The sequence below is a fragment of the Columba livia genome, chromosome 18 (genome assembly GCF_036013475.1).
Source record: "Columba livia isolate bColLiv1 breed racing homer chromosome 18, bColLiv1.pat.W.v2, whole genome shotgun sequence".
Taxonomy (NCBI): domain Eukaryota; kingdom Metazoa; phylum Chordata; class Aves; order Columbiformes; family Columbidae; genus Columba; species Columba livia.
Window position 1 is genome coordinate 13860921 of NC_088619.1, and position 24238 is coordinate 13885158.

General features: G+C 44.4%; 1 protein-coding gene across 1 annotated transcript in view; it reads right to left on the minus strand.

The window, feature by feature from the left end:
* FASN (fatty acid synthase) overlaps nucleotides 1-24238 on the minus strand; it is a 40368-nt gene that overhangs the window by 2377 nt on the left and 13753 nt on the right. The window contains exons 10-42 of the mRNA XM_065034178.1: nucleotides 24046-24233; nucleotides 23141-23330; nucleotides 22663-22757; nucleotides 22113-22247; nucleotides 21615-21818; nucleotides 20862-20977; nucleotides 20218-20393; nucleotides 16708-16899; nucleotides 16354-16434; nucleotides 16077-16262; nucleotides 15592-15771; nucleotides 15141-15344; nucleotides 14127-14437; nucleotides 13587-13976; nucleotides 12765-12929; nucleotides 12448-12566; nucleotides 12194-12348; nucleotides 11659-11862; nucleotides 11186-11336; nucleotides 10463-10641; nucleotides 9806-9925; nucleotides 9533-9655; nucleotides 7981-8204; nucleotides 7498-7696; nucleotides 6281-6432; nucleotides 5699-5790; nucleotides 5397-5548; nucleotides 4872-5114; nucleotides 3246-3434; nucleotides 2503-2730; nucleotides 1816-2036; nucleotides 1138-1236; nucleotides 761-1012 (exon numbers count right to left, since the gene is read on the minus strand). Of these exons, the coding sequence (XP_064890250.1) occupies nucleotides 761-1012; nucleotides 1138-1236; nucleotides 1816-2036; nucleotides 2503-2730; nucleotides 3246-3434; nucleotides 4872-5114; nucleotides 5397-5548; nucleotides 5699-5790; nucleotides 6281-6432; nucleotides 7498-7696; nucleotides 7981-8204; nucleotides 9533-9655; nucleotides 9806-9925; nucleotides 10463-10641; nucleotides 11186-11336; nucleotides 11659-11862; nucleotides 12194-12348; nucleotides 12448-12566; nucleotides 12765-12929; nucleotides 13587-13976; nucleotides 14127-14437; nucleotides 15141-15344; nucleotides 15592-15771; nucleotides 16077-16262; nucleotides 16354-16434; nucleotides 16708-16899; nucleotides 20218-20393; nucleotides 20862-20977; nucleotides 21615-21818; nucleotides 22113-22247; nucleotides 22663-22757; nucleotides 23141-23330; nucleotides 24046-24233 (5915 nt within the window). The remainder of the gene's footprint in view (nucleotides 1-760; nucleotides 1013-1137; nucleotides 1237-1815; nucleotides 2037-2502; nucleotides 2731-3245; nucleotides 3435-4871; nucleotides 5115-5396; nucleotides 5549-5698; nucleotides 5791-6280; nucleotides 6433-7497; nucleotides 7697-7980; nucleotides 8205-9532; nucleotides 9656-9805; nucleotides 9926-10462; nucleotides 10642-11185; nucleotides 11337-11658; nucleotides 11863-12193; nucleotides 12349-12447; nucleotides 12567-12764; nucleotides 12930-13586; nucleotides 13977-14126; nucleotides 14438-15140; nucleotides 15345-15591; nucleotides 15772-16076; nucleotides 16263-16353; nucleotides 16435-16707; nucleotides 16900-20217; nucleotides 20394-20861; nucleotides 20978-21614; nucleotides 21819-22112; nucleotides 22248-22662; nucleotides 22758-23140; nucleotides 23331-24045; nucleotides 24234-24238) is intronic.

Genomic DNA, 24238 nt, shown 5'->3' on the forward strand with positions numbered 1-24238 from the left:
CGTCCACACCCTTAAGAAAACTCCTCCACCTGATATTTCTCCCACCATCACAAATCCTCCCTTTTTTAAGGTCAATATGTAACTTCCATAATAAACACATTAGCTTGGAATCGACAATGAATGTAAATTAGAAGTCTGAAGGGATAGGAGATGCAAGAAGCAGGACGCTAATTCTGAAAATCACTTATTTTCCTCTGGTACCTGTACCATAATGTAAGACACATAACCCTTTTACATGAACAGGGGCTAAAGAGCTGTGACCTTATCTAGACCACAGGCCAAAACCCTAAATTTTTAGGCCCACATACTACTGAGTGGTCCACAAAAGGTAACTAAGAAAAAGCCACCTTCACTGTCCGAAAGCTGACATTTGCTCTTCAAAAGTCTGCTCGCATGTAGTAGACAAACTTTAGGGGTCCACAGTAAAAGGAGGAGACTAAAAGTTACTTCTGTCAAGTTACTCTTTTAGCATCTTTATTATCTAAAGTCTATCTAGAGAGCTGCAAGAATTAGCTACATGAAACACTTACCTAATACAGAGGCTAGACCTTGCAGCTCTCACTACCCTGAGAAAATGCCCAGAACCAAATCAACCCATTTGTTTTTGAGGACTTTTAAATCTTGCTAGACCACAATATTATTATTTCTTTCAGGTTGGTTTAATCCCTTCTCCCTCAGTAAGGATGATTTTCTATGCTTTTCTTTTGCTTCCCCAAATATCAAGAGAACCTCAACAGTCACCAGTGGGCCTCAGACTGACCTCCGAGAGTCTGTAGTCTCCACCCAGACCTTCTTCATACTCATTGTGAGACTTTGCCCGCATCAGTGTCACATTCCCATGATACTTGGACTCCGGTATATACTTATCAGCAGCCTTCAGTTTATGGTAAAAGGAAGCAGCGGCAAAGCTGAGTGCTTCACGATTGATGTTTGTATGAATCTGAGTTATCAGGTCTGCAGCAGCATTCACACGAGCCTCCAGATCTTTCAGGGGCAGAAGAACCTCCAGCAGCTGGAAATATTAACATGGTTTTCCCCATTAGTCTCAATATCTGAGAAGCCATGTCTGTTGAAAAAAACCACCACCACGCCCCTTGCATGCAACATATAGAGATTAAAATAAAAAAGAAACGTTACCTTATTGTATTCAATGCCTGTAAATTGCTGAACAAAGGCACACAATGCTTCAGTCTCCAATGCAGCCTCATTTCCTTGGGTCAGCTTGGCTCTGTAGCTCTGGAAAAAAGAATAAAATGCAAGCAAGAGAGGGATTTGCCTGATCTTGAACGTTAGATAAAAACCATTACAGAACAAAGGGCTTTGAACTGGTAAAAAGGAAGAGGGGAGGAAGAAAGAAAAACCACAGACTGAAGCTTGGGGTGGGGGAGGCAGATCCCTTGAAGACAGACGAGAAAGTAAATCCACAGATGGCAACTGCCGAGAGCTTAGTATCCTCTAGAAAGTACAATGAAAATGGAAAGGAAAGCTTAAGCAAGGTTTCCTAGCACCCCTGTATGAAGCTCTTGTCTTCCAGGCTCCAGGATCTTCCAGAAGGCATACTAATACCATGATTTACCACAGCAAGTGCAATGTTTGCGTCCCAGGTCTCAGCAGCTAATGAAGACTACCCCCCCTATGGTTCCACCCTCCAGCCATCCTTAGGCATCCACCACCTACAGCTGTCTCCCAGCTCCTCTGTCAAAGCAAGCCTGTCAGCTTTCCAGATGGCTCAGATCTCGAACAGCAAGCTCCAAGAACATGAGCCTGATGACACAGCGTGGGCCCCAGACAGAAGATGTTCTTTGCGTCTCTTACCTGAGTGTACGCTGCTACAAAGGAATGAGACCCATCAAAGAGGAAAAGACTGTTGAGTGCATGGGAAGCATTTTGTTGTGCTTGCAGTTGGGAGCACATTTCAAAGGCTACACAGGCACCGAAAGAGTATCCAGCAATGCAGTAAGGTCCCTCAGGCTGTATCTGCTTCAGACAGTCAATGTAATAGGTGGCCAGGCTCTGTATGCTGTCCAGGGGAGCAGCTAGAACATGGAAGCAAGTTAGAAACGGACTCCAGGGAAAACACACTGGCAGACAATTACATTTTCAGGAGCTCAGAAACCCCGTTGGAAACATCTATGCTATTTTGAAGGTTAAGTTTCTAAATTATGGTTAGCAACTTACAATTTGGACAAGGAATAGTAATACTCCTGCTTTCCAAAGACAGGCAGGACAGCATTCCTCGTTTTTCTCCTGCATGCTTATTTGCTGGCAGGGACTAAATTCAACACCCACAATTGTTTCATTTCCCCATACATAAGCTCTTCAGCCTAACCTAGTACTCCTCTTGTGATCTGGGGATGTTTGACATGACCCTATGCAGATTATAGGTAGTGATGCTTGATCCTCCGAGTTTAGCAGTCTAGAAACAAAGCTCTCTCTATAAGGCAACTGAAATTCAGAAAGTTACATTTACAAATTGAAGATGCTGAAGAACTGAGATAATACCTTTTGTGCACTGTAGCCCATAGCAGGGCATATGAAGTTTGGAGGCAAGAGTGTAGAAAACTGCAATGGATCCTTCAATGGGGTGAACAAGGAAAAGAGGGCGCTCTGTGCTCTTAACATCATTGAGACGGGTGATTGTTGGCCCTTCTGGGTTCACCAACAAGTTGTTCAAATCTAGTTTGGGAGGTTCACCTGGGCCTGTCTTCATCAGCTGGGATGGCTTCAGCTCTTTGAAGGGAAGCACACCAGACAAACACAATTAAACTCAGGATCAGTCTTGTCACATTGGCTATAGTCCTAAGGGACAATCTCAAGGCAGCTCTGGATTAGCCCACTGGCTCACTAAATCATCACAGCACAGACACAGGGATCTTCCTGTTGTCAGTTGTTCTGCAGCAACCACATATGCTGCTAGTTTACAGTAAGCATGACATTAGGTTGTTTATTCCTGAGTCAGGGAAGAGGTCTCAACTGATATCCTGCCTACAGCTGCATGGCAGCACTCAGGCAGGCGGATACCAGCCAGGCAAGAAAGCAGCTTTCGTGCTCATTCTTCTACCATGTCCCCAGAACTGATGGGCCTGACCCAATGGTCCATGCACTTCAGTGACATGTCTGTCATTTGAAAGCCTTTCAGCTATAACCTTATTTCATGATTTGTTAAGAGGTTTATGTCACTACAGATGAAAGCAACAGATTGGGAGCTTAATGTTTTGGACTCAACCCTGATCCAAACACTATACCCTCTGCTGTCCCAGGTGTGGAAGAAAGTTCACGCAGTTTGTTGATTGTAAGGAGTCGAATTTCTCTCATGGTCATAACGATGTCATAGTCTCTTTCCAGGGTCTGGCGCACCTCCACGCCCATCAAGGAATCCAAGCCCAAGTCGGCCAAGGAACTCTCAGCATTCAGACTACTCACGTCACGGACACCTGAGAAAAAAACCAGCACACTAAATAAAGGCCACTTTCTTTTCAGCTCTAGGCCTCTCTAGCAGTCTTCTCAGCCTCCTTCTTTCTAAAACCTCAGTAAACTACAGCTAGAGACTCACCTTTCAGGATCATCTAATGCTTTCAGAAGTCACCCCTCTACAAGCCACATCTGGTCATATGGGATCTAGTCTTTAGAGCAGACATTGAGTGTGCACGGCTTTATGAACAGTGTCACTTCGGCTCTACATGACGTTCTGAACAGTCAGCTAGGGGAATTTCACATTCCTGAGGCTCTAACTGAAACTGCAGTCCTAGACCTAACACATGAATCCTCAGCTACAATATGAGAATGAGATGGAAGAGTTAGTGTCAATGACAGTTGATTGCAACACTTGACATCCATCACACTGGAGGAGGTGATTCTTCTTGTCTTCATTCCCCCTTCCCCTTCAATTTTGACACTGTTCAAGTCTCTCACCCTTTCCTTACCCATAAAAGACTTCTCATCTTGCATCTACAGCTCTTCCTCCCCTCTTCCATTTTGTGCCGCCCCATGTTACCCCCTTTCCCACTATTAGGCTTCTGACTAGCTTCTCCCCTGGTTGTCTTCACATGCTCTCTCCTAACCCTACAGCTGCTGCAATTTCCCAGACACTTTCCTCTGACGAGCAAAAGCCACGTTTGTTCTTGGAGGTCATATTCGCTATCAGTTATTCGCCTTAAGTAATACTCAGGCGATTGTCTTTCATTTATTAGTACCTCTTTTGGTAGAAAACAAAGGATCAGTACACACTTCTGTCTGCAAGAGAGACATCTGACATGGGACACAGAGTTAATACAGATAGTTCACTTTCAACACAAGAACAGGGCCACAACGGTAAAACGAAGCAGGTTCAAAACAGACAGGAGGACATGGTGCTCCTTGTAATGCACAGCTAAGCTACAGTTACTAGACATTCACATATGACAGACAGTGCTGGTAAGAGAATACATGATCAGTTAGTCACTAAGTACAATAAAGCTACTCTCTGTGGCACAGGGACATCCTGAAGTGAACATTTGGAAGCTGGAATAGTACTCAAAGTCATATATTTGCTCTATTATATGCTGTCCCAGAATTCTGGTCTTGGAGGCTGTTTCTGTTGATTGTCTATTTGGAGAAAAGGCACCAGCCCACTCTAAACAAAACCCGAGACACTGAAGTATGCATGTGCATGTATATAAACACACTAAGGAAGAAAAGCCTACACTGAAGAAGCAAATTATTAGAGAGAAGGAACAGAATAAAGGAAAAAAGATATAATCCCCACAACACCACACACCGACCACAGAGGAAATCAGGAGACGCTGAAGAGAGCACCTACAGCAGCACCACTGCTTTTCAAAAGCATTGAGATGGTAGACACTGCCCAGCAATGCCTGTCTGAGAGCACCTACCCAGGATGTGAGCAACAGCTTCTACAAGATCTGGTTGACTGCCTCCTTCGTTTTTCACAGAGACCTTTTCTGCTAGGACAAAGCTGGACATGACAGGATGAGGCTGATTCAGGAAGATGTCAAGCACCTCCAGGCATGAGCTGATTTGCTGGGGAATGGTTCCCCCAACCACAACCTCTCTGTTTCCCATTGTCTTCAGAAGGATACCCACGTCACCAATGGCTCCCCATTGGATTGCCAGGCCTGGAGGAGAGATCAGAAGAACAAAAACACTGGGCAACTACTTAAGGCACATGGCAGCAACAAAAGGGAGTTAAAAAGCAGTCAAGCAGAGGCCTGCATTTCCTTTGCACTGTTAAATGGTCGGTGTTCACACACACATGAATGACTCCAAGTAACAGAAGAGGAAACAGCCTTCAGCATTCATTATCGTTCCAGAAAAATGCACAAGTTTCTGGTGAGCGGATTCTCCTCTGGATGTTTGGCGAGATAGACTATTCTGTGCAATGAGTAAAGTCATCTTACCTGGCAGTCCATCATGATGTCGCTGCTCACAGATACGCTCCATGGTAGAATTGGCAAAGCCATAATTGCTTTGCCCAGCATTTCCTCTTCCACAGCTTACAGAGGAGAACACAACAAAATAGTCCAGGTCTGGACACTTCTGACGAGTCACCCTTGGGGCAGAGCAGGAGAGAGAAATCCCGTCAGAAAAACCTGCTAAGTATGTGTTACCATGGAAGGCCAGTTCAAGACCAGAACAACTAAGTTTAATCACTCTCTGACCATAAAAGCAGTTAGTATTTGCCCCTTCTGCAGACACTTACCGATCCAAATGAAGGGTGCCTGAATACTTGGGCTTGTTGACCTCCCAGAAAAATTCTGGGGTCTGATTTTCAATCATGCCATCTCTAAGGACCTTTGGGGGGCAGGGGCAGAGAGAGAAGAGAGGAAACAAAAAAGGTGCAGTTTCAGTATCTTCAGTTTCTCCATTTGCATTTGCCACATGGTTTGAGATATGAGAGGATATTACCACACAATGTATTTTTGTAACTTTACAGTACAGACATATCCTCAATGTCCTGAAATATGACAAGGACAACACGGCTCGTGGTACATCTGCTTTTTTCAGTACTGCCACTGCGGCCTTCAGGTGGCAAGTTCTGAATAGGATTTTCCCTGTCTCTGGGGGTCTTGGGCAACATTTGTCTTATCCCAGAACTGAACTTGCTTTCCAGGTCAAGGAGTCAGATCCACAAGCCTTTAGTCACCAGCTAAAGCCAAAGCAAAGCGTCCGCTGAAGCACAGAGAGACAATCTAAAACCTTGTGAAGCCTGACCGCCCTCTGTAAAAAAAGCCACCTGAACGGCTGCTGTCTCTTACAAGTCCTCAGCACTTCCGTCACTTACCACAGCCAAATTAAAGATGCCTCCAACTGGGCCCAGCTGCAAAGCTTCTTCTATCAGTAGCTCTGTTCCTTCTAGCGTCCCAATATCACGGGTAGATACCAACACTTGGATTCCCAGTGCCTTCCACTCTCTAACACGTTTAGCCTGGTAGCCTACAACAAAATAAAGGTGAACAGTGCCTGGAATGAAGCGTTCAAACTATAAGGCTTTGGTTAACCCGCTTCTTAGGCTTTTCTGACTAGCTAGGACTGAAGAGCTAATGGATTCCCAATTCAGCTAAAAGAGCTAAAGTGGACAAAAGTTGAAAAGTAGATACAAATCATTTGAGTTTCAGAAATATTCAAAATAGATGAAAGAGGAGAAAAGAGCCAGGAGAATGCAAAGGGGCCAGGAGAGGAAGAAAAAGTACAACAGTGAAGGGAAATTAACACAAATTTGGGCAGAGACAGAAAAGAACGACTAAATTACAGCAAGCCAACAGATTACAGTAGCACAGCCAGAACTTGAGAAGTAGAAGTATTAGATCTACGTGTTTGCACAACTGGTGCAATTATGAACTTGCCAATAGAAAGAAGAAATCTGTAGAGACAGAAGTTTTGTTATGACTGAATTTGTATGAGGAAACACTGAAGACTACCGCTGATAAGAAATCTCATCTCAATGCCACAACTGTGATCAAACTAATGGCTTAAAACTGAGTAAAAATGCCCACTGATATCACCAGATAGCAGGGCACATCCTTACAGACAAGCTATCTGGAGGAGCAAGAGCAAGCATCCACACATGTAACTTCAGTGACAGAAACAGTCTCTTTAGCAAGGCGTTTACAGGCCTTTCCTTGTGGCACGTGAGCCACCACATCACAGCCGCTGGACAAGTCGGTGAGGTAGCTGGATACAGACTTTGCAGAGGGGATCTGGGTGAAAGCAAGGCTGCAGAAACCCTGGGTAAGGCAGGAAATGGGCTGACAGAACCAGGAAGCATTAACAAAAAAAGAAAGAAGTAGTTGGAAAAGAGGTCAAGCTCAAAGATACTTCCTCCTTTAGAATAAAGGGGACATCAGCTATTTGAAGTGAGAGAATATACACATGAGAGGGAAGAAAATAGATTAAGACATTATTATTTGCTGATATGACACTTAAAAATGGAGAGAAACTACAAGCTGAGGTATGTTGAAAGGCAGTCACATTCCATGTTCCTTTTTGGGTTTTACTTACCAGTTCGTATGCCAGAACGAGATGTCAGTATAAGCTTCTGTGCCCCTCTCTCAACTAGCCATTGGGCCAACTCAAGCCCAAATCCTCCTAGGCCTCCTGTGATGATGTACGACTTGGTAGGTGGACAGGAGGTTCGAGAGATGGCAGAGATTTTAACCGCCTCAGACCTCACAGGATATTCCTTTTCCTCTTCTTGGACCTTTCCCCAGGAAAAAAAGAAGAAAAAAGAGAGTAGTTAGGATCAGATACACGATGCATTTTTTAGTCTTTCCATGATACGCTCCTCATGTCGATGGGAATGAACCTTGTAGAATCAGAGCGACAGACTTGAAAGTTGCATACATTACAACGTCAGCAGCAAAAACAATAACCCCCCGCTGCCCTAGGTATAAAGCTTCAACTTGAACTGGATTAATATATCCAATAAAGTCACCTACAGAGGATGACAGATGCATCAGATAATCAAAGTCGTTATCTCATTACCTTGATCATAACTTTGCCAATATGTTTTCCCTGTGCCATGAACCTGAAAGCAGCTTCTACCTCTTCTTTGCTGAAGACTGTACTTCTCAGAGGCTTCACCACACCATCTTTTATGCCTTTCTTCAACAGCTCTGATACTACTTCCCACTCCTGGTTCCCCTCCTCAAAGATTGCATCTAGTAGGATTCCATGAAATGCCACGTTCTTGAGGAAGAGAGCCATTCCTAGAAAAATCAACTTGGTTATCACCCAATGCTGCCGGTTTTTCAAAACAGAGCCTATCATCTGCTCCACAAACATTTTTGAGTAGGTCAGTAGAGTAAGACTGAGGAGTAAAGCAGTCATTAGTTGCTAGAACTCTACATTTTCCAAAGTCATTCTTGCATATACTCTCTAAATGCTATATTAATTATCTTGTTCTCTTACAAGCAGACCAGTTTAACAGAAAGTCCACTTAGAAAACTGTGTGTCAGAGGACAAGTGATAACATGGACAGTCCCATATTAAAAAGGACATTTTGTGTCCAGTGACAGCTGAGCAAGAGTCACAGAGGAGGTAAAAATCCCAGGTAAAACCTGTCCGCCTCCGCAGGAAATTCTCTTCCGAAGTTTTCCGTCATGCTATGCTCTCTGCAGGTTTTGTGAAGGGGGAATGTGGAGAAGGAGGTGCTGAGCTCTTCTCCCTAGTATCCAGTGACAGGACACATGGAATTGACTCAAAGCTGCATCAGGGAGCTTCAGACTCGATATTAAGAAACATTTCTTTATCGGACGGGTGGTCAACACTGGAACGGACTTCCTAGAAAGGTGGTTGATGCACAACGCCTGTCAGAGCTTACGAGGCACTTGGAAAATGCCCTTAAATAATACGCCTTCAATTTTGGTCAGCCCTGAAGGTCAGGCAGTTGGACGAGGTGATCACTGCACGTCCCTTCCAACTGGAACTATCATATTCTATTCAAAATGGTGCAGATATTTAGTGAAACAACAAATTGAAATTCTTTCAAGATCACGTTCTCCGTAGTTATCTGAAAGATTCCCATCACTTTCACTCTACAAATGATCAAGTTTACCCAGAACAGAGGGCAAAACTGCAGCTTGAACTTCATGTGCTAAGTTTCATAGCGCACTCATCTATTACAAATGGATATGTTACACCCTCAAAAGTTTGCAAGTCAAGTCCAACAGATCTATTAAATCTACAGGCAGAGTGGTAAACAGTGCAATGTGAAATAAATGCTGCTTCTTACTACTTTCCTATCCAATCACTTTGTGGGCAACAGGTCCTATGCTGATTTTAAAGAAAGATTTTGAGAAAGATATTTTAATTAATTTGCATGTTTTATGCAGGCTTCCAGAAAAACGCTGAGTGCCATGCTTCTCCAAGAAGGTATTTGTTGAAGAGATCACATAAATTGTTAGTGATAGAAGCAAAACAAGTATTCCAGCTAAGAGCTTTTCTAAATTTGAAGTCTGTGTTAAGACAGCATATAGGTTGTACTGTCATGCTTGCTTAAATCTCATGAGATGGATTTCCCAACGCCCCATCTTACCAAGCTGACTGTTGTTAGACAGATCAAATTTGCCTATTTCCAAAAAGCGCCCATGTCGAGCAAGACAACGCAAACTGGCTTGGAGCTTCTCTTCTGCCAAGGAATTTAACACAAGGTTGACACCTGCAATGAAAGGAGAAGCAACTGTTTAATAAACTCAACTCTGCTGCTATCCTAACCCTGTTTTCTAGTGACTCATTTTGTCTTTAGAAAGTGCAACTGCATAATGTGGCATTGCTGAAAAAGAAGCAAAACAAAAGTCCTTGATCTTACCTTTCCCCCTGGTCACTCGCAGTACGTGCTGCTCAAAGGTGGTGTTCCGGGAGCTGGCAAAGCTGTCAGCATCCAGCTGCGGGAACCTTGCCTGGAGATACTCGCGTTTCTCAGCCGAGCCTGAAGCAGACGACAAGTTGAATGATGCCAGTAATCTTACGTTAGTTTTTTTTAATGCAACAGCCCATTTTCACCTGCACATCTTTTCCCAAGGACTGTAAGTGTGAGCACTTGCTTCAAAGCTCTCAGGCTCTCAAGGTGTCAAGCCTCAGGAGGCTGTCTAATTGTTACTGCTCATTCATGACACAGACCAAGGACCAGAAACAGACCAAGCCTTACAATGGATAGATATTCTTTGGTCACATTTCTGAATTTAAATTGAAGAAGCTTTGATCATCTTCTGTACTTTTGATTACATAGTGTACAGAGGTAGCTAAATTCATCTGTGCTGTGGAAGTTTCAAGCGTATAGACAGCAGCTGTATTTACCATGTATCCTGTTCTCAGTCTAGAAACTAGATCAGTGTCACAGGAGAGCATACTGGGGGGAGGACACAAATATGTATTTTTATATGTAACACATGCATACACAATTTCCTCTCTATTTGTTTTACGTGCTTCTTTTTTCTCCACATAACATTGGACCCTCAGTACTCACCTACAGTAGCAAAGACACGGCAGCCCATGCTCAGGGCAATGGCAATGGCTGCTTGGCCCACACCTCCCGAGCCAGAGTGAATAAGGACACTCTCACCCTTCTTCATACCACCTCGGACCACTAAAGCATAATAAGCAGTGGCATAAACCACAGGTACTGAAGCTGCTTCTTCCAGAGTCCTATGAAGCAAAGTGAAAGAGATCCTTAGCCTTGGAAAAGATTACTAGATTCTCCCAATGAAATCTGCTTTTCTGCAACGGAACGGTTAAACTGCCAAGACAGACCAGAAAGTATAAATGGTTCTCAGTCATACAGCAGACTAGCACAGCTGCCAAGCACGGTCCAGCATTTCATCCTTCTAGAAAAAATATTGGAGTTACTAACTAGTATATAGTGTATATGGTACACAGTGTATATAGTATATAGTGTATACTGAAACACGTGGACCTAAGAGCCCAAGAGAGACAAGAACCTTCTGAAGCCACTGTACAAAAAAAAAGCCAAAACAAAAAACACCACCCAACCAAAAAACCACACAACAACAGGTTCACTGCAGGAGCTGAGCACTGAGTCAAATCCTACAGCTGCTCAGGAGACTATAGCTCTGCTACAATTTCCCACAAGGGAATCTACCCGCTGTCCTCTGGTCTGAACCGGGCTGCCAGCAGCTGCAGGCAGGAAGGCAAAGAACCACACTCAATCCGAGAACAGAAGCTGACCTACCAGTCTTCAGGCACCTCCCACAGAAACCTCTTGTCACAGTCGACCACGGTGGCCAAGCCCTTCGCCGGCAGCAGCCCCATCACCCTTCGTCCAGACAGGTCCCGGCCCGAGAACTCCATGCCCAGCATGCACTGCTGCAAAGCCCAGTTACCTGGAGGAAGGCAAACATCTTTTACAAAGGAAATTTCTCTTCTAAAATCCCTTGGTCAAGAATTTGCTACAGCAGTAGTCCCTGACAGCTGAAATCCCAGAGACAGAAAACGTGCTGTCATTTGTCTGCTATGCACACAGATCATAAGTCACCATAGTTACTTTCTTGCTCTTAAGAACTCTTTTCAAAAGTAGGCTTTCTTGCTAAATAAAAACTGATATACACTTTAAGTACCACATAACTAGCATTCAAGAGATTATGCAAATAAATTCTAGAACAGTAATATATAAATACATTTTCTTCTAGTGCATTTCTAACTCACCAGGGATAGCATCTGGCGAAAGCTTTCCTGTGGCCAGCATAATGTCCCGGAAGTTGAGTGATGCATAATAGACTTTGCAGAGTTGAACGTTGGGATTCGTTGCATGGAAGTGTCGAAGCGGGGAGACAATCCAGTGAAGAGACGAGAGGTCTCCACGAGTCAACACGTTTACATAGGCATATTCTGTCAGCTCCTGGGGTTGTGCTGCAGAAGAAGGAACAATAAGAACTTCACACAGACTAACACAGGCACACACTTTCCAGAGTGAGTAATTTCCTTGTGTAATTGGTACCTCCTTCTCTATTTGCTCTCCAGAAAGCCCTTTTATACTCTGCAATTCTGCCCATACCCAAAGTAGCTCATGCCCCTTCCTGGCACCAGAGCATGCTACTGTTTACGCTGAGCTGAGCAGAAGAATTCCAAGTGATCCATTAAAAACAACAACAGAAATAATAAATCATTCCAGGAACAATAGCCACTCATTTCCTCTGCAAAGTCCATTCAGACCCAAGGCCTCAGACCTCAGAGGAGTTACCTTGCTGCAATGCGAGATGCCTGAAGGACCCCCACTTTCCATCACGATACACATTCATCACCAGGTCCTTCTGAACAATCTTCTGCATTTCCAGGGAAGAAGGACTCGTGGATGGGACATCTGATGAAGGGTTCAAGTTGGAAACGAACACACACCTAGAAGCCAAGAGTTGTCACTTTGTTTGTTTTGCTATAAGCCTGAGAAGCAGCCAACGCAAAACCACCTCCCACTGACTCAAGGGCATGCTTCTGTACCTGATTCTGTGGCCTTCTGCTTCGAGGCGGAGGCAGTTCACCATTCCCACAATTCCTGAGTTCCCACAACTGGCAGCAGTCAACCACACAGGCTGCTCTGACGGGTCAGCCAAGATCTCCTGCAGGACCAACCCCAAAGTGTTTTACTAGGAACCACAGAGAGCAAACAGCCCTCGTATCCTTACGGCAGAGATTAATAACTTGTGTTTTATGAAAAGTAACTGAACACACACACACACTTTTAACACTGCTAAACATCTCATTTTGAAAGTGTAGCTACTTGGAAATTCAGGTATCTAGGACACAGCAATTCTCACCTTTAAAGATTCAACCCACTTAAAATGGGTCTCATCTACTGGCAGAAAAACAGGTGTTTTGGCAGGGGCTTGCCGGCGACACAGGAAAATAACAGAGCCAAAGAATGATTTCTTCATGGCAACGAGATTCAGTGAGGCTTTGCTGAATAAGCCCTCCCACTGTGCCTGTCAAATCAGTTAAAACAACAGTTAATGGGAAAGTCAGAAGTCAATTAAAAATACACATCACATCTATACTTCATGTTGAGTCTCCTCAAAGACAGCTTTATTAGGAATAACAGGCACTGTTCACCTCTTTCCTGCTTTTGCTAGGAATCTTGGCATCTGTTCTGTATTCTCAGTACTAATACATATTTGACTAACATAAAAGTATTTTATGTATGTATAGACCATTCCTTCCTCCCTAAAAGATCCTTAGCAGTAGCACGAGATCTTGAAGCCCTTGCTACTGAACTAGACTTACCACACTACCACGTGTGCAAAAAACACAGGGGTGATCAGGCTTTCAAATTCCACAGGGAATTTAATTCCAGCAGTAAGGCACACCTCCAGAATAACTAATTGTCCTGGACAGTGTTTTCATACAGATTATATAGATATACAAACGACAATGAATAATTTTCAATGCATTAAGGCTTTCCTGACTCAACTCGCAGTTTACTCTCCCCGCCTAAAGTGTGGAAACTCACAACTCTGAGGAAGTGTTCATTGCATATTCCTGCAGAGGGGCTCAGACGCCTACTCAACGTTCATCACAAGAGCATCTGCAGGCAGCAGACTCCAGACTATCCACCAAGAACGTATTGCCCTCAGGAGGCTTACCTCGCTCAGGAAGCTGTGTTTCTGCTGTAGGTCTGGACTTGTAAGGAAACTGACAGTTTCTCCAAGAGTTTCTCCTTGAAGAAGGGTGTGTAGCAAAACAAAACCTCCTTCTTTTGCTGCAGCTGCCAAATTAGAGAGAATTTCAGTGGTGTTTCCTAGAACACTTGTTGAGCAGTTGTATACCACCAGGTCAGCATTAGTCAGGTTTCCAGAGGGAAGGCTAGATGGATCCCACTGGCTAGCAACAACTCCAGCATCTTGCAGCTTTGTTTCATTAGCTGAAAGAGTATCCAGGATGTGGTCAGTGGCAATGTAGTCTACCTGCAACAGGGGCTGAGTATTCAGAATACTTTTGACCCGAGAGAACAGACGTCCACTTCCTGCCAGAGCCTGTGAGAAAAGAAGGGGAAGGAAAAGGGGAAACAAGGCTGAAACATGACTGATACCCGGAATTATAACTGGAACAATAGAAATATGAGATCAGGTTACTGGAAGGCCTGGTAGCACCAGCTATGGTCCCATCCTGGGCTTCCAACTAACCTCTACGATCTTCATCCTATGACTGGTCACATTCTCCAATGCCACATCCAGGCAAGTCTTCAACTCTGAAGAATCTAGTAACCCATTGAGAAGAGGGTCATCCTGGAGGTGCATCTTCTCTCGAGTCACTATCTGTTCCAGCTCGGAATGAAGGTTTCCATTCAGTTCCAGACGGCAGATTTCAGCCAGGATATGCTGAAGGCCCTTCTGGATGGGCAAGGGCTCTGCAGCAGCCACTGCAGTTTCTAGTCCAGGGATGATTAATTTGACCCCATGCACTGCCACCTTAGCCTGTAAATTCTGGATCAGACCTACAGAATGGAAGGGAAAATGAAAGAAAGAGTTAGATTCTTCCAAGGATTTTTCTTCTTTGCCCCCATTTGCTATACCAGCTGATCGGCACCACCAACTGCAGCGTCCGGTATCGTCAGCCCAGCCACAGAGACACGGCGCGTGCTCCTGTACCCCCACACGACTGCGCATTGTGCAGGAGCTGCAGCCCTCAAACAAGCAGGTTTTGTGGCAAAACAGTCTAAACCACCAAAGTTACCTGTGGCAAGACTGACTGAAAGAAGGCAACTAACAGAAAACATGCGAGTCATTTAGGGAGTTGTGGAGAGAAATCGTAAATTTCTGCAGACACTGAAAGACTTTTTGCTTTATAACCAGACGGCAAATAGCTTATCACCACCAAGATCAGAAACAACATTACAAAAAAACAAAAGTCCCCCTACAGCATATGTAAAAAACCTTGGGGACAGTGTTTGCACACTGGAAAAAACGAACAAAACAAACCAACCAAAACAAGAACAAAACAAACAAAACCAACTAAACCAAAAACAAACAAGAAACCCCAACAAAACAAAGCAAACACCAAATCAAGGAAGGAGCTGAAGCTTCCTGCAAGACCAACACTATTTCTTGGGTGTTCTGAAGCAGTATGAATGGCTTCTCTTGGACATTTTTGCCAGGCTGGAAGATTCCCCTAGAGTGACAAAACCAGTCCCCCTCTACCTTTGCAATGCTCCAGATAGGCGTGAAGATGGGCACTGGAAGACAAACAGTTACTCTCAGTATAGGGCACAAAGCAGAATCTTTCCAGGGTGGGAGGGATCCGTTCCTGTTGTCGTCGTGGTGCCACAGAAGCGTGAAGACCATTGATGTGAACACCTCCTGCTTTAAGGCTATCAAGACAGCGGTCCACAACAACATCAAAAGCTGAAAGACAGGGAAGTAACATAAGCTTGCATCAAATACTACAAGTATTTTATTCAAGGTGATCAGATGAACGGTGCTATGTCAGACTGTTACCAAAGCTGCAGAATAGCAGCTTCTGTTATTGGGCTGCAGAATAGCTTGGAGGCTAAGAGGGCCCCCCAAATCCATCCGTCGTCTTAGGAAGTCACACATTCACCCACAGAGCAGCAAAAGCAACTAGCAAAAGCTCAAGCACGAGACACATTACCTTCTATACTGTCCTGGTATTGGCACACCTGTTCTTTATGCAGCACCGGGTCAATACACACCGAGCGAATCCTGGTGGGCAAGCGCAGACTGCGCCCCGTCTCTGCTAAGATTATCATGTGTAGCAGGGTGTCAAGGAAGGTCACCCAGTTCCCGTTCCACAGGACCTTCCCTGTGCTTGCTGCAGAAGAGGAAGACCACTGTGATTTTGTCGTTCAGCAGATAACAGAAGTCACTGCTTATCCAGTGCAAATGCTGTGTGAACCCAGCTTCCCCTGTAAACTCCAACAGTCAGATCTCCACTGAGACAACGGCTTTCCCAGTGCTCTGTCAGAACACTTGGTTGTTCTCCATTATCACACAAATTTATTTATTACCACAAAAAAACATAGCCACATGGACCACTAACATAAATGGAATTAAAAGATCAAATATCAATCATTACAATAACCATGCTCATCATTCTTCTATAAAAAGTAACTTTACCTTCACTGTTGCATTCTAGAACACCCTGGAAAGTTGGTCCATAATTATATCCACGCAGATGCAGCTCTTGGTAAATGTCTTCTTTCAAGAGGCTGGACTTGGAGTTCATGTCTACCTGAGTCTGAAAGTCAACTGGCTGGTTATGGAAGTTCTTCAGAGCAGTGTTTTCTAGGAGAGAGATCTTCCCTGATGGGCACAATAGCAAGAATAAGAATCAGTGTCCATAAACAGTGGATTTTAGTAGGACAGTGCATACACTTACACTTCCTTCACTCACCACTCACAGCCAGATTCCCATTCCCTGACACCTCAAAGCAGTGGGAAGCAGGCATGAGTCTCACTTCCAGCTGCACTGATCCTGTAAGAAACATTGAGGAAGACAGGACTGTGAGGTCATTCATCGCTACCATCCTCGAGCACATCCTTCTCTTTCACCATCTCCAGACTCACTGCACACAACATGGAATAAAGATGACCATATCATGTGCTACTTGACTGTATGAATTCACTTTGTTCAGTCATGTTGCACTTTTCTTTATATTCTTTCTCACTTTCCCCTCGCATTTCTTTCCTCCCACTCCCTTCATCTTCATTTCACAGGTTTGCAGTTGTACCAGCAGTCCTCACTCACCCTTTTTGGGAAGGATCGTTGCTTGATGAATTGTGACTTCTTCAAACATGACAGCCATTTGCTCCATAGCCATGCCAAGAGACCGTGCCAGTGTTCGCCAAGCCAGTACTAGGTACCCAGTTGCTGGGTACAGGACTCTGCCATCAATGCAGTGGCCAACCAAGTAGTGGTCAGGAGAGTCAGGACTCACATCTGGCAAAGAACAAAGAACAGAATAAAGAAAAAAATAAAAAGAACCAATTTGAGTGGGGCCCTGAACAACGACAAGCCTTTGAACAAATTAAGCGTGAGATAACTCATGCGGTGGCCCTTGGACCAGTTCGGACTGGACTAGATGTTAAAAATGTGCTCTACACTGCAGCCGGAGATAATGGACTTACCTGGAGCCTCTGGCAGAAAGCACCAGGAGAAACGCGAGGTCGACCCTCAGGTTTTTGGAGTCGAGGATACAAAGGATCTGAGGCCAACTATACTCCAACTGAAAAAGAGATACTAGCAGCATACGAAGGAGTTCGAGCTGCTTCAGAAGTGATCGGTACTGAAGCACAGCTCCTCCTGGCACCTCGACTGCCGGTGCTGAGCTGCATGTTCAAAGGGACGGTTCCCTCTCCACATCATGCAACCGAAGTTACGTGGAGTAAATGGATTGCATTGATCACGCAACGAGCTCGAATTGGAAATCCCAGTCGTCCAGGGATCTTAGAAGTGATTACAGACTGGCCAGAAAGTAAAGACTTTGGGATGTCTCCAGATGATGAGGAAGTAAAACGTGCTGAAGAAGCACCACCGTATAATACTCTTTCAGAGACTGATAAGCAGTGTGCACTGTTCACAGATGGATCCTGTCGTCTTGTAGGAAAACATCGAAGGTGGAAAGCTGCTGTGTGGAGTCCCACACGACAAGTTACAGAAGCCACTGAAGGACAAGGTGAATCTAGTCAATTTGCAGAAGTGAAAGCCATCCAGCTGGCTTTGGACATTGCTGAACGAGAGAAGTGGCCAATACTTTATCTCTATACTGACTCATGGATGGTAGCAAATGCCTTGTGGGGTGGCTACAGCAATGGAAGAAAAGCAACTGGCAGCGCAGAGGTAAACCCATTTGGGCTGCCACACTGTGGCAAGACATTGCTGCTCGGCTAGAGAGCCTGCCTGTGAAAGTTCGGCATGTAGATGCTCATGTGCCTAAAAGTCGAGCCACCGAGGAACATCTGAACAACCAACAAGCGGATCAAGCTGCTAAGATTAAAGTAGCTGAGGTGGACTTGGACTGGCAACATAAAGGTGAACTTTTCCTAGCTCGGTGGGCCCATGATGCTTCAGGGCATCAAGGTAGAGATGCAACATATAAATGGGCTCGCGATCGAGGGGTGGATTTAACTATGGACACTATTTCACAGGTTATTCATGAATGTGAGACTTGCGCCGAAATCAAACAAGCGAAACGGTTAAAGCCTGTACGGTATGGGGGGCGATGGTTAAAGTATAAGTATGGAGAAGCTTGGCAGATTGATTATATTACACTTCCACAAACACGTCAAGGTAAGCGTTATGTACTTACAATGGTGGAAGCAACCACTGGATGGTTGGAAACATATGCCGTACCTCATGCTACAGCCCGAAATACTATCTTGGGCCTTGAAAAGCAAGTCCTTGGCGACACGGTACGCCAGAAAGAATTGAATCAGACAATGGTACTCATTTCAAAAACAGTATTATAGACAACTGGGCCAAAGAACATGGTATTGAGTGGGTATATCATATTCCATATCATGCACCAGCCTCTGGGAAAATTGAAAGGTACAATGGTTTGCTAAAAACTACACTAAAGGCACTTGGTGGTGGAACCTTTAAAAACTGGGATTCACATTTAGCAAAAGCCACTTGGTTGGTCAACACCAGGGGATCAACCAATCGAGCCGGGCCTGCCCAGTCAGAAATCCTACGGACTGTAGAAGGAGATAAAGTCCCTGTAGTACACATGAAAAACATGTTAGGAAAGGCAGTCTGGGTTAATCCTGGCTCAGCAAAGTCAAGCCCATTCGTGGGATTGTTTTTGCCCAGGGACCTGGCAGCACCTGGTGGGTGATGCTTAAGGATGGAGAAGTTTGGTGTGTACCTCAAGGGGATTTGAGTTTAGGTGAAAATACGCAATACTGAACTGCATGATGTGAATTGCCATACTAACAGTGTTTAATAAGTGTTTTTCAGATCAAAACAGTGATGACGAAACCAGAGCTAGCTTCTTCGAGTGGCGCCTGACAACTTCATCGAAGTCGATATCTTTAACCCACAAACAGTGGTCATGAGATGCACTTGTACCATTTTTCCTGCCCTGGGAGACTGTCGTGACAAAATGAACTTAATGAACTTTTTAAAGGATGGTCCACTGATTAATTACTCCTGTGTATATATGTGCATATGTGTATATATATAGTAGTAGTGATTAATTAGATTATATTGATAGATTGTATTGATAAGGTTTAAGCATTCAGTGAATGGCATATTATAAGGGGTGGAATGTCCTGGTTTTGTTAAAAACAAGTTTCTCTTTCAGTGTATTTTGCCTGTCAGCTAAAGCTTCATATTAACTGCATTTTCCTGGAGAACCAGACACATGTTTTGGTAAACCTAGCAATGGAATGCAAACTTATTGATAAGCACAGATGGACATCTCGCGAGAGGGGCGAGGAGAAGAAAGAGACCAAGAAACTGACCAACTGTGTATAACATTCCATTCACGTGAATACTTCTTATAAAAGTGGGAGATCACGAGGATCTGGTGTGCTTTTCCCTTTTCCCTGCTGCTTATGGCCGACATTAGGAGAAGACCTTGCTAGTCGTCCCTGCGAACTGAGGCCTAGTGACAGACTGAATCCAGCTCCGGTTGGCTGCAGAGTCCAGTCCAGGACTTTGGGTGCCGGCTCTGCAGTTGCTGAGACTTTCAAGATTGGTTTTGTATATTTTGTATTATTTTCTCTATTCTTAGTAGTAGCATTAGTAAAACATCTTTAATTTTTTCCAACTCTCTTCACTCTGTGCTTCTTTTCCTCCCAGTTGCCTCTCCTTAGTGAAAAGGGGAAAGAGGGAGGGGGGGAAGTGTGTGGGGGGAGAGGGGGTTAACAATACATCTGCCAGGGTTTTATTGTCACCCCACAATCTTAACCCTCGACAACCACAAAACACAACAAACCACCACCACAAAAACCACGAACAGCCTCGTAAAGAGGTCTCTTCTGCTCGATATCTGAAAGAGGTTCTAATGGTTTCCCTAACTATCCTGCTCTTGCATACACAGCTCTTAAAACTACCATGAGTCTGAATTAGGACAGTTTCCTGCTCTGTTCATATTTTTCATCCAGTCTTTTCCAATCCAAACCAAACGTTAAGCTTCAGAAGATAACTTGAAGGATGATGCTTTGAGCATCCTTTTACCTGGTTTACAAAAGAAATGCAGAGGTAAAGCAGGAAAGAGACAAACAAACAGAAAAGTCCAATGTGCAAACACACCAATATTGTAGACTGAAGCAGATGCAGAGCCTTTGGAACCTGATGGAAAGTCTTCAGCTTTTGGAACATCCCAGTCCTGGCTGTGGTCCCATTTGATGTATGGAGAAATAAGGGGTGTTCCCACTGGGACAGGGTATTCCACAGGAGGGAACAAGTTATTTCCAAGAACATTTATCCTAGGAAGATAAAAAGAATCAAGACAATGCATGGGGAGAAAGTGGGAGGAAAAAAAAAAAAAGGAAGAAATGTACCATAATACTTAGAGGTCAGACAGTAACTGGTCTTGAGCTCCATATCCAATATTTCTTCAGGAGTACCATGAACAATTACTGCAGTCAGATTTGTAATTCTAACATTCTACAAGATGTAAAGTTTATTTCCAATAGCCAGTTCCAGGCTCCTAGACCTCTAGAACGGGACTTCTCCTCTTTAAAAGGCACCTTCCCAGCCCAAGCAGTCCCTAACTCAAAGCAACATGTTGTAAGCGAGCAGGTTAAATACAGAAAGCACCGATGTGAACCCTATCTTCTCTTTTAGGTTTGTTGAAGGACTATTTCAATCCCTGTGAAGATATGCATGCTAGAGAAGAGACGAATTCTCTCCCAACTGATACCCCACTCACCCTCCTCCCTTAGTTTCCTTACCCGGTTAAATGAATCTTTCCAATCTGTGTTAGGTAGAATTCCAAATTATTTTTATGCTCTTTCTTCATCAAAGGTAGAATGGTGCAAGTTGGTTTCAAAGTTCTCCTCAAGATTGCCTGGTCAAGTAGAGTCCATAAATTACTGGTGGAAGGCACTACTTACTACTTTGTCTCCAAATTTTTCTCTATAGATCTCAATCACTTCTGTTTCTGTGGCAGGTACTAGAATGTATACCATTTTAACAGGTAAGAGGAAGAGCAGCACAAAACCCTTCCACAGTAGCCCAAGAAGTTGCACATCCAGGAAAGCAGAACCTACATTATATTCATGAAATTCTGCCAAAACACAGATCTCCCTTTCCCAAGCAGATTGTCAAGTAAAATCAAAAGCTGCACTTCAAAACCGCAAAATCACCCTCTCATGCATACCCTCCGACTCCCCCAGCTACAACAACATGAATGTCTGCACGGGAAGTGGAAGAGTGTTAGGATTTTTTTTTAATATATATTAACATGCACCCCCCGCAGTGCCCCCCAAAACATCCGCACCAAGCAAAAGAAATATCATCACACACACCAAAGGAAAAAAAAAAAAACAATCAAGAAAACATTAAAACTGGGAGAGACTCAAAAGCACTGGAGGGCTCCCAGAACTGAAGGGGGGAAGCAGCACTCCTCTGGTCCGCAGACCCTCAATCCCCGCCTGCAGCAGCATATCAATATGGTACCATACTGACACAATCACACACAGTACCTGTAGAAGAGCATGCGGAGCAATTTCTACTACAACAGCATTCTCCGGAATATGCTTCAGACCTTCGTGGAACAGCACTGGATTCACTAGGTTGTTCACATGATACTCTGCAGAGGAATTCCTGGCCAGATCACTCTGCCACTGAGACTCGGGGATAGATGTGCTGATCCATCGTGCTGAACGAGGTTTAGGGTGTGGAATGACCTACAGACAAGAAAGGACAGAAGGAAGAGTTACATGCCACAGATAACCTCTAAGACAGGCAAAAGCAAGCAGTGCCTCCTTTTTGCAGGCCATTTTTCTCAGCTCAGTTGCTCAGGACATCCTTCTGATTGAGACCATAGGACTTCAAAACTTAGGTCTCACAGAAGCCTACACGCTCTTCAAGAGACTTCCTTCTCCTCCTAAAGAAAGGAACCCCCTTAAGTTCAGCGTCACCCATACCCACATGCAGGTGTCCAAGCGCAAGCCAGGCGAGCCATACTTGGCCAGCGTTACCTTTTTCAAGGCACTGAGCAGCGCTGGTGCAATAGATGCCATGTAGTAGGAATGAAATGCAACTCCAGCACTGCGCACCTCCTTTGCGAACACACCGTCCTCTTTCAGTTTGGCTACAAACTCATTCACAGAGTCCTAAGAAGAAGAATATAAGTGAACTGAAAAGAACAGCTCACAATGTATTTGCAATCTGTACGAGTCACTGTACCTCCCCCATGCTCTTCACCACTTGCCACTTAAGAAGAGCCATAACTGGAATGAGGTTATTGCCCTTCTCGGTCTTGTAATTTGTCACTCATCATGCCCACCCACAGCTATAAGAATATTCAGCATAAGAGATCTTTTAGTACTAGCTTACTGAGGCACTAATATCACTTCCTCTCACAGAACATTTAAGTTTATACAAAGCACCATGTTCCCTCCCACCACTTGAATCCAGCTCCCCTTTGCAAGTAGCTGAGCTTTAACTCAGCTTCATGCTTTCTTCACACCAGAACTTCACGGGTCCCAATCACAAGACTGGGATGCTCCACATCAGTTCCTTGCTCACCAGAGGCCCCGAAACAGTGACAGTATCTTCAGAGTTGTGACAGGCTGGTACCACATTTGGAGGACAGCGTTGCTTACATTCTTCCCACGTCAGACCTGCAGAAGGAAGACGCAGGAGAACACCAGTGTTTCTAGCACTGAGCCTCAAAAGAGGAGGCAATCTTAACTGCACAACCACTGCATTAATTCAGCATTTTGCAAAACTGGGAAGGATTCCTAAAAGAAAGATGGACATCCTCCCTTTCCCCAGGAGTGATTCTGCAAAAGCTAAGGATGTTTATCTCAGGGCTTACTGCCATTATAACAACCACAATATTTAACAATCTGTTCTTCATCAGAAGAAGAAGAAGAGGCAACAGTAGCCAAAATTCTAGACACGACTGTCTCCTCCAACACACTTCAGAGCCCAATTTTATCACAATGCCATAGAGCAGAGATCAGGTGTACTTGTATCACTCTTTTGGTAAGAGTATACCTACCAACAGCAGCCATTCCTCCTGGGGGTAATTTGGCCTCTTTAACACATCGTCCCCGCCAATAAGCGGCAAGAATGGCTTCCTCATGACTTAAGGAGTTATCTGCATAGCCACAAGCTAGTTCTCCCACTGAGTGGCCCAAAATCCCATCAGGTTGCAGACCTGCAGCCTTCAGCATATCAATCTGGGCAATCTGGAAGGAAAAGCAGGATTTGTGATTCCATGCCAGAGTAAGGGGGTGTCAGGCCTCAGGGGCACACGCAGTAACCAAGCGCCTTACAAAAATGCCTTTTTCCCCCCTCCCAAGTGCAGCTCCAGCCTCATTTCAAAACAGTCCCAAGAACTGTTATTTGACTCCAGTATTGTTTGGGCCTCACCACTAGGTCACGTTCCACTAAGAAGCCATTTCCAACAACAGGAGTTTCCCAAAAGCATGTCTGTACAAAGTTATATGCAAGATCAGCTTTCCAGATCACTTTAAAAGCTCCACCTCCAGTTTAAGGAACAATGAATCCCACATTAACACTCAGAATTCAGAAAGACTTCATTTAGCATCATTTAGCTGGTTTCCAAAACAAATTTTAGATGTCATTCCCTGGAACCTTGTTCCTTGGCACAAGCGTTTACATAAACCTTAAGACACTCCTTAGTCTCTTAAAAGGACAAACTGGCCCACATACACACACAGATATACACGCAAATCAGTTTAGATCAGTACTTGTGCAAGCATCTTGCAAGCAGCAGAGCCCAAAACTGTCAAGGGTACAGCACACTCTGTCCTATCAGAGGGATGTTTCTAACAGCTGCCATTTGCTGATTAAACAAAACTAGCTTCCGTTAATCGGTATACAGTGTTACCAGGCTGACACACTAGCAGACCACACTTCCACCAGTCATGTGGCTCTTACCTGAATAGCAGCCAGTCCAACAAACGCGTGGACAGTGTCATCAAAAGTGTTCTCATCTGCTTGCAGGAGCAGGTCCGAGACCTTTAGGCCTGTGGTCTTCAAAGCCTCATCCGAGCGCAATATAGACTGGCGAAACAAATCCAACTTCATGAGGCTCAGGCCCATACCTTTCCACTGTGTCCCCATGCCTGCA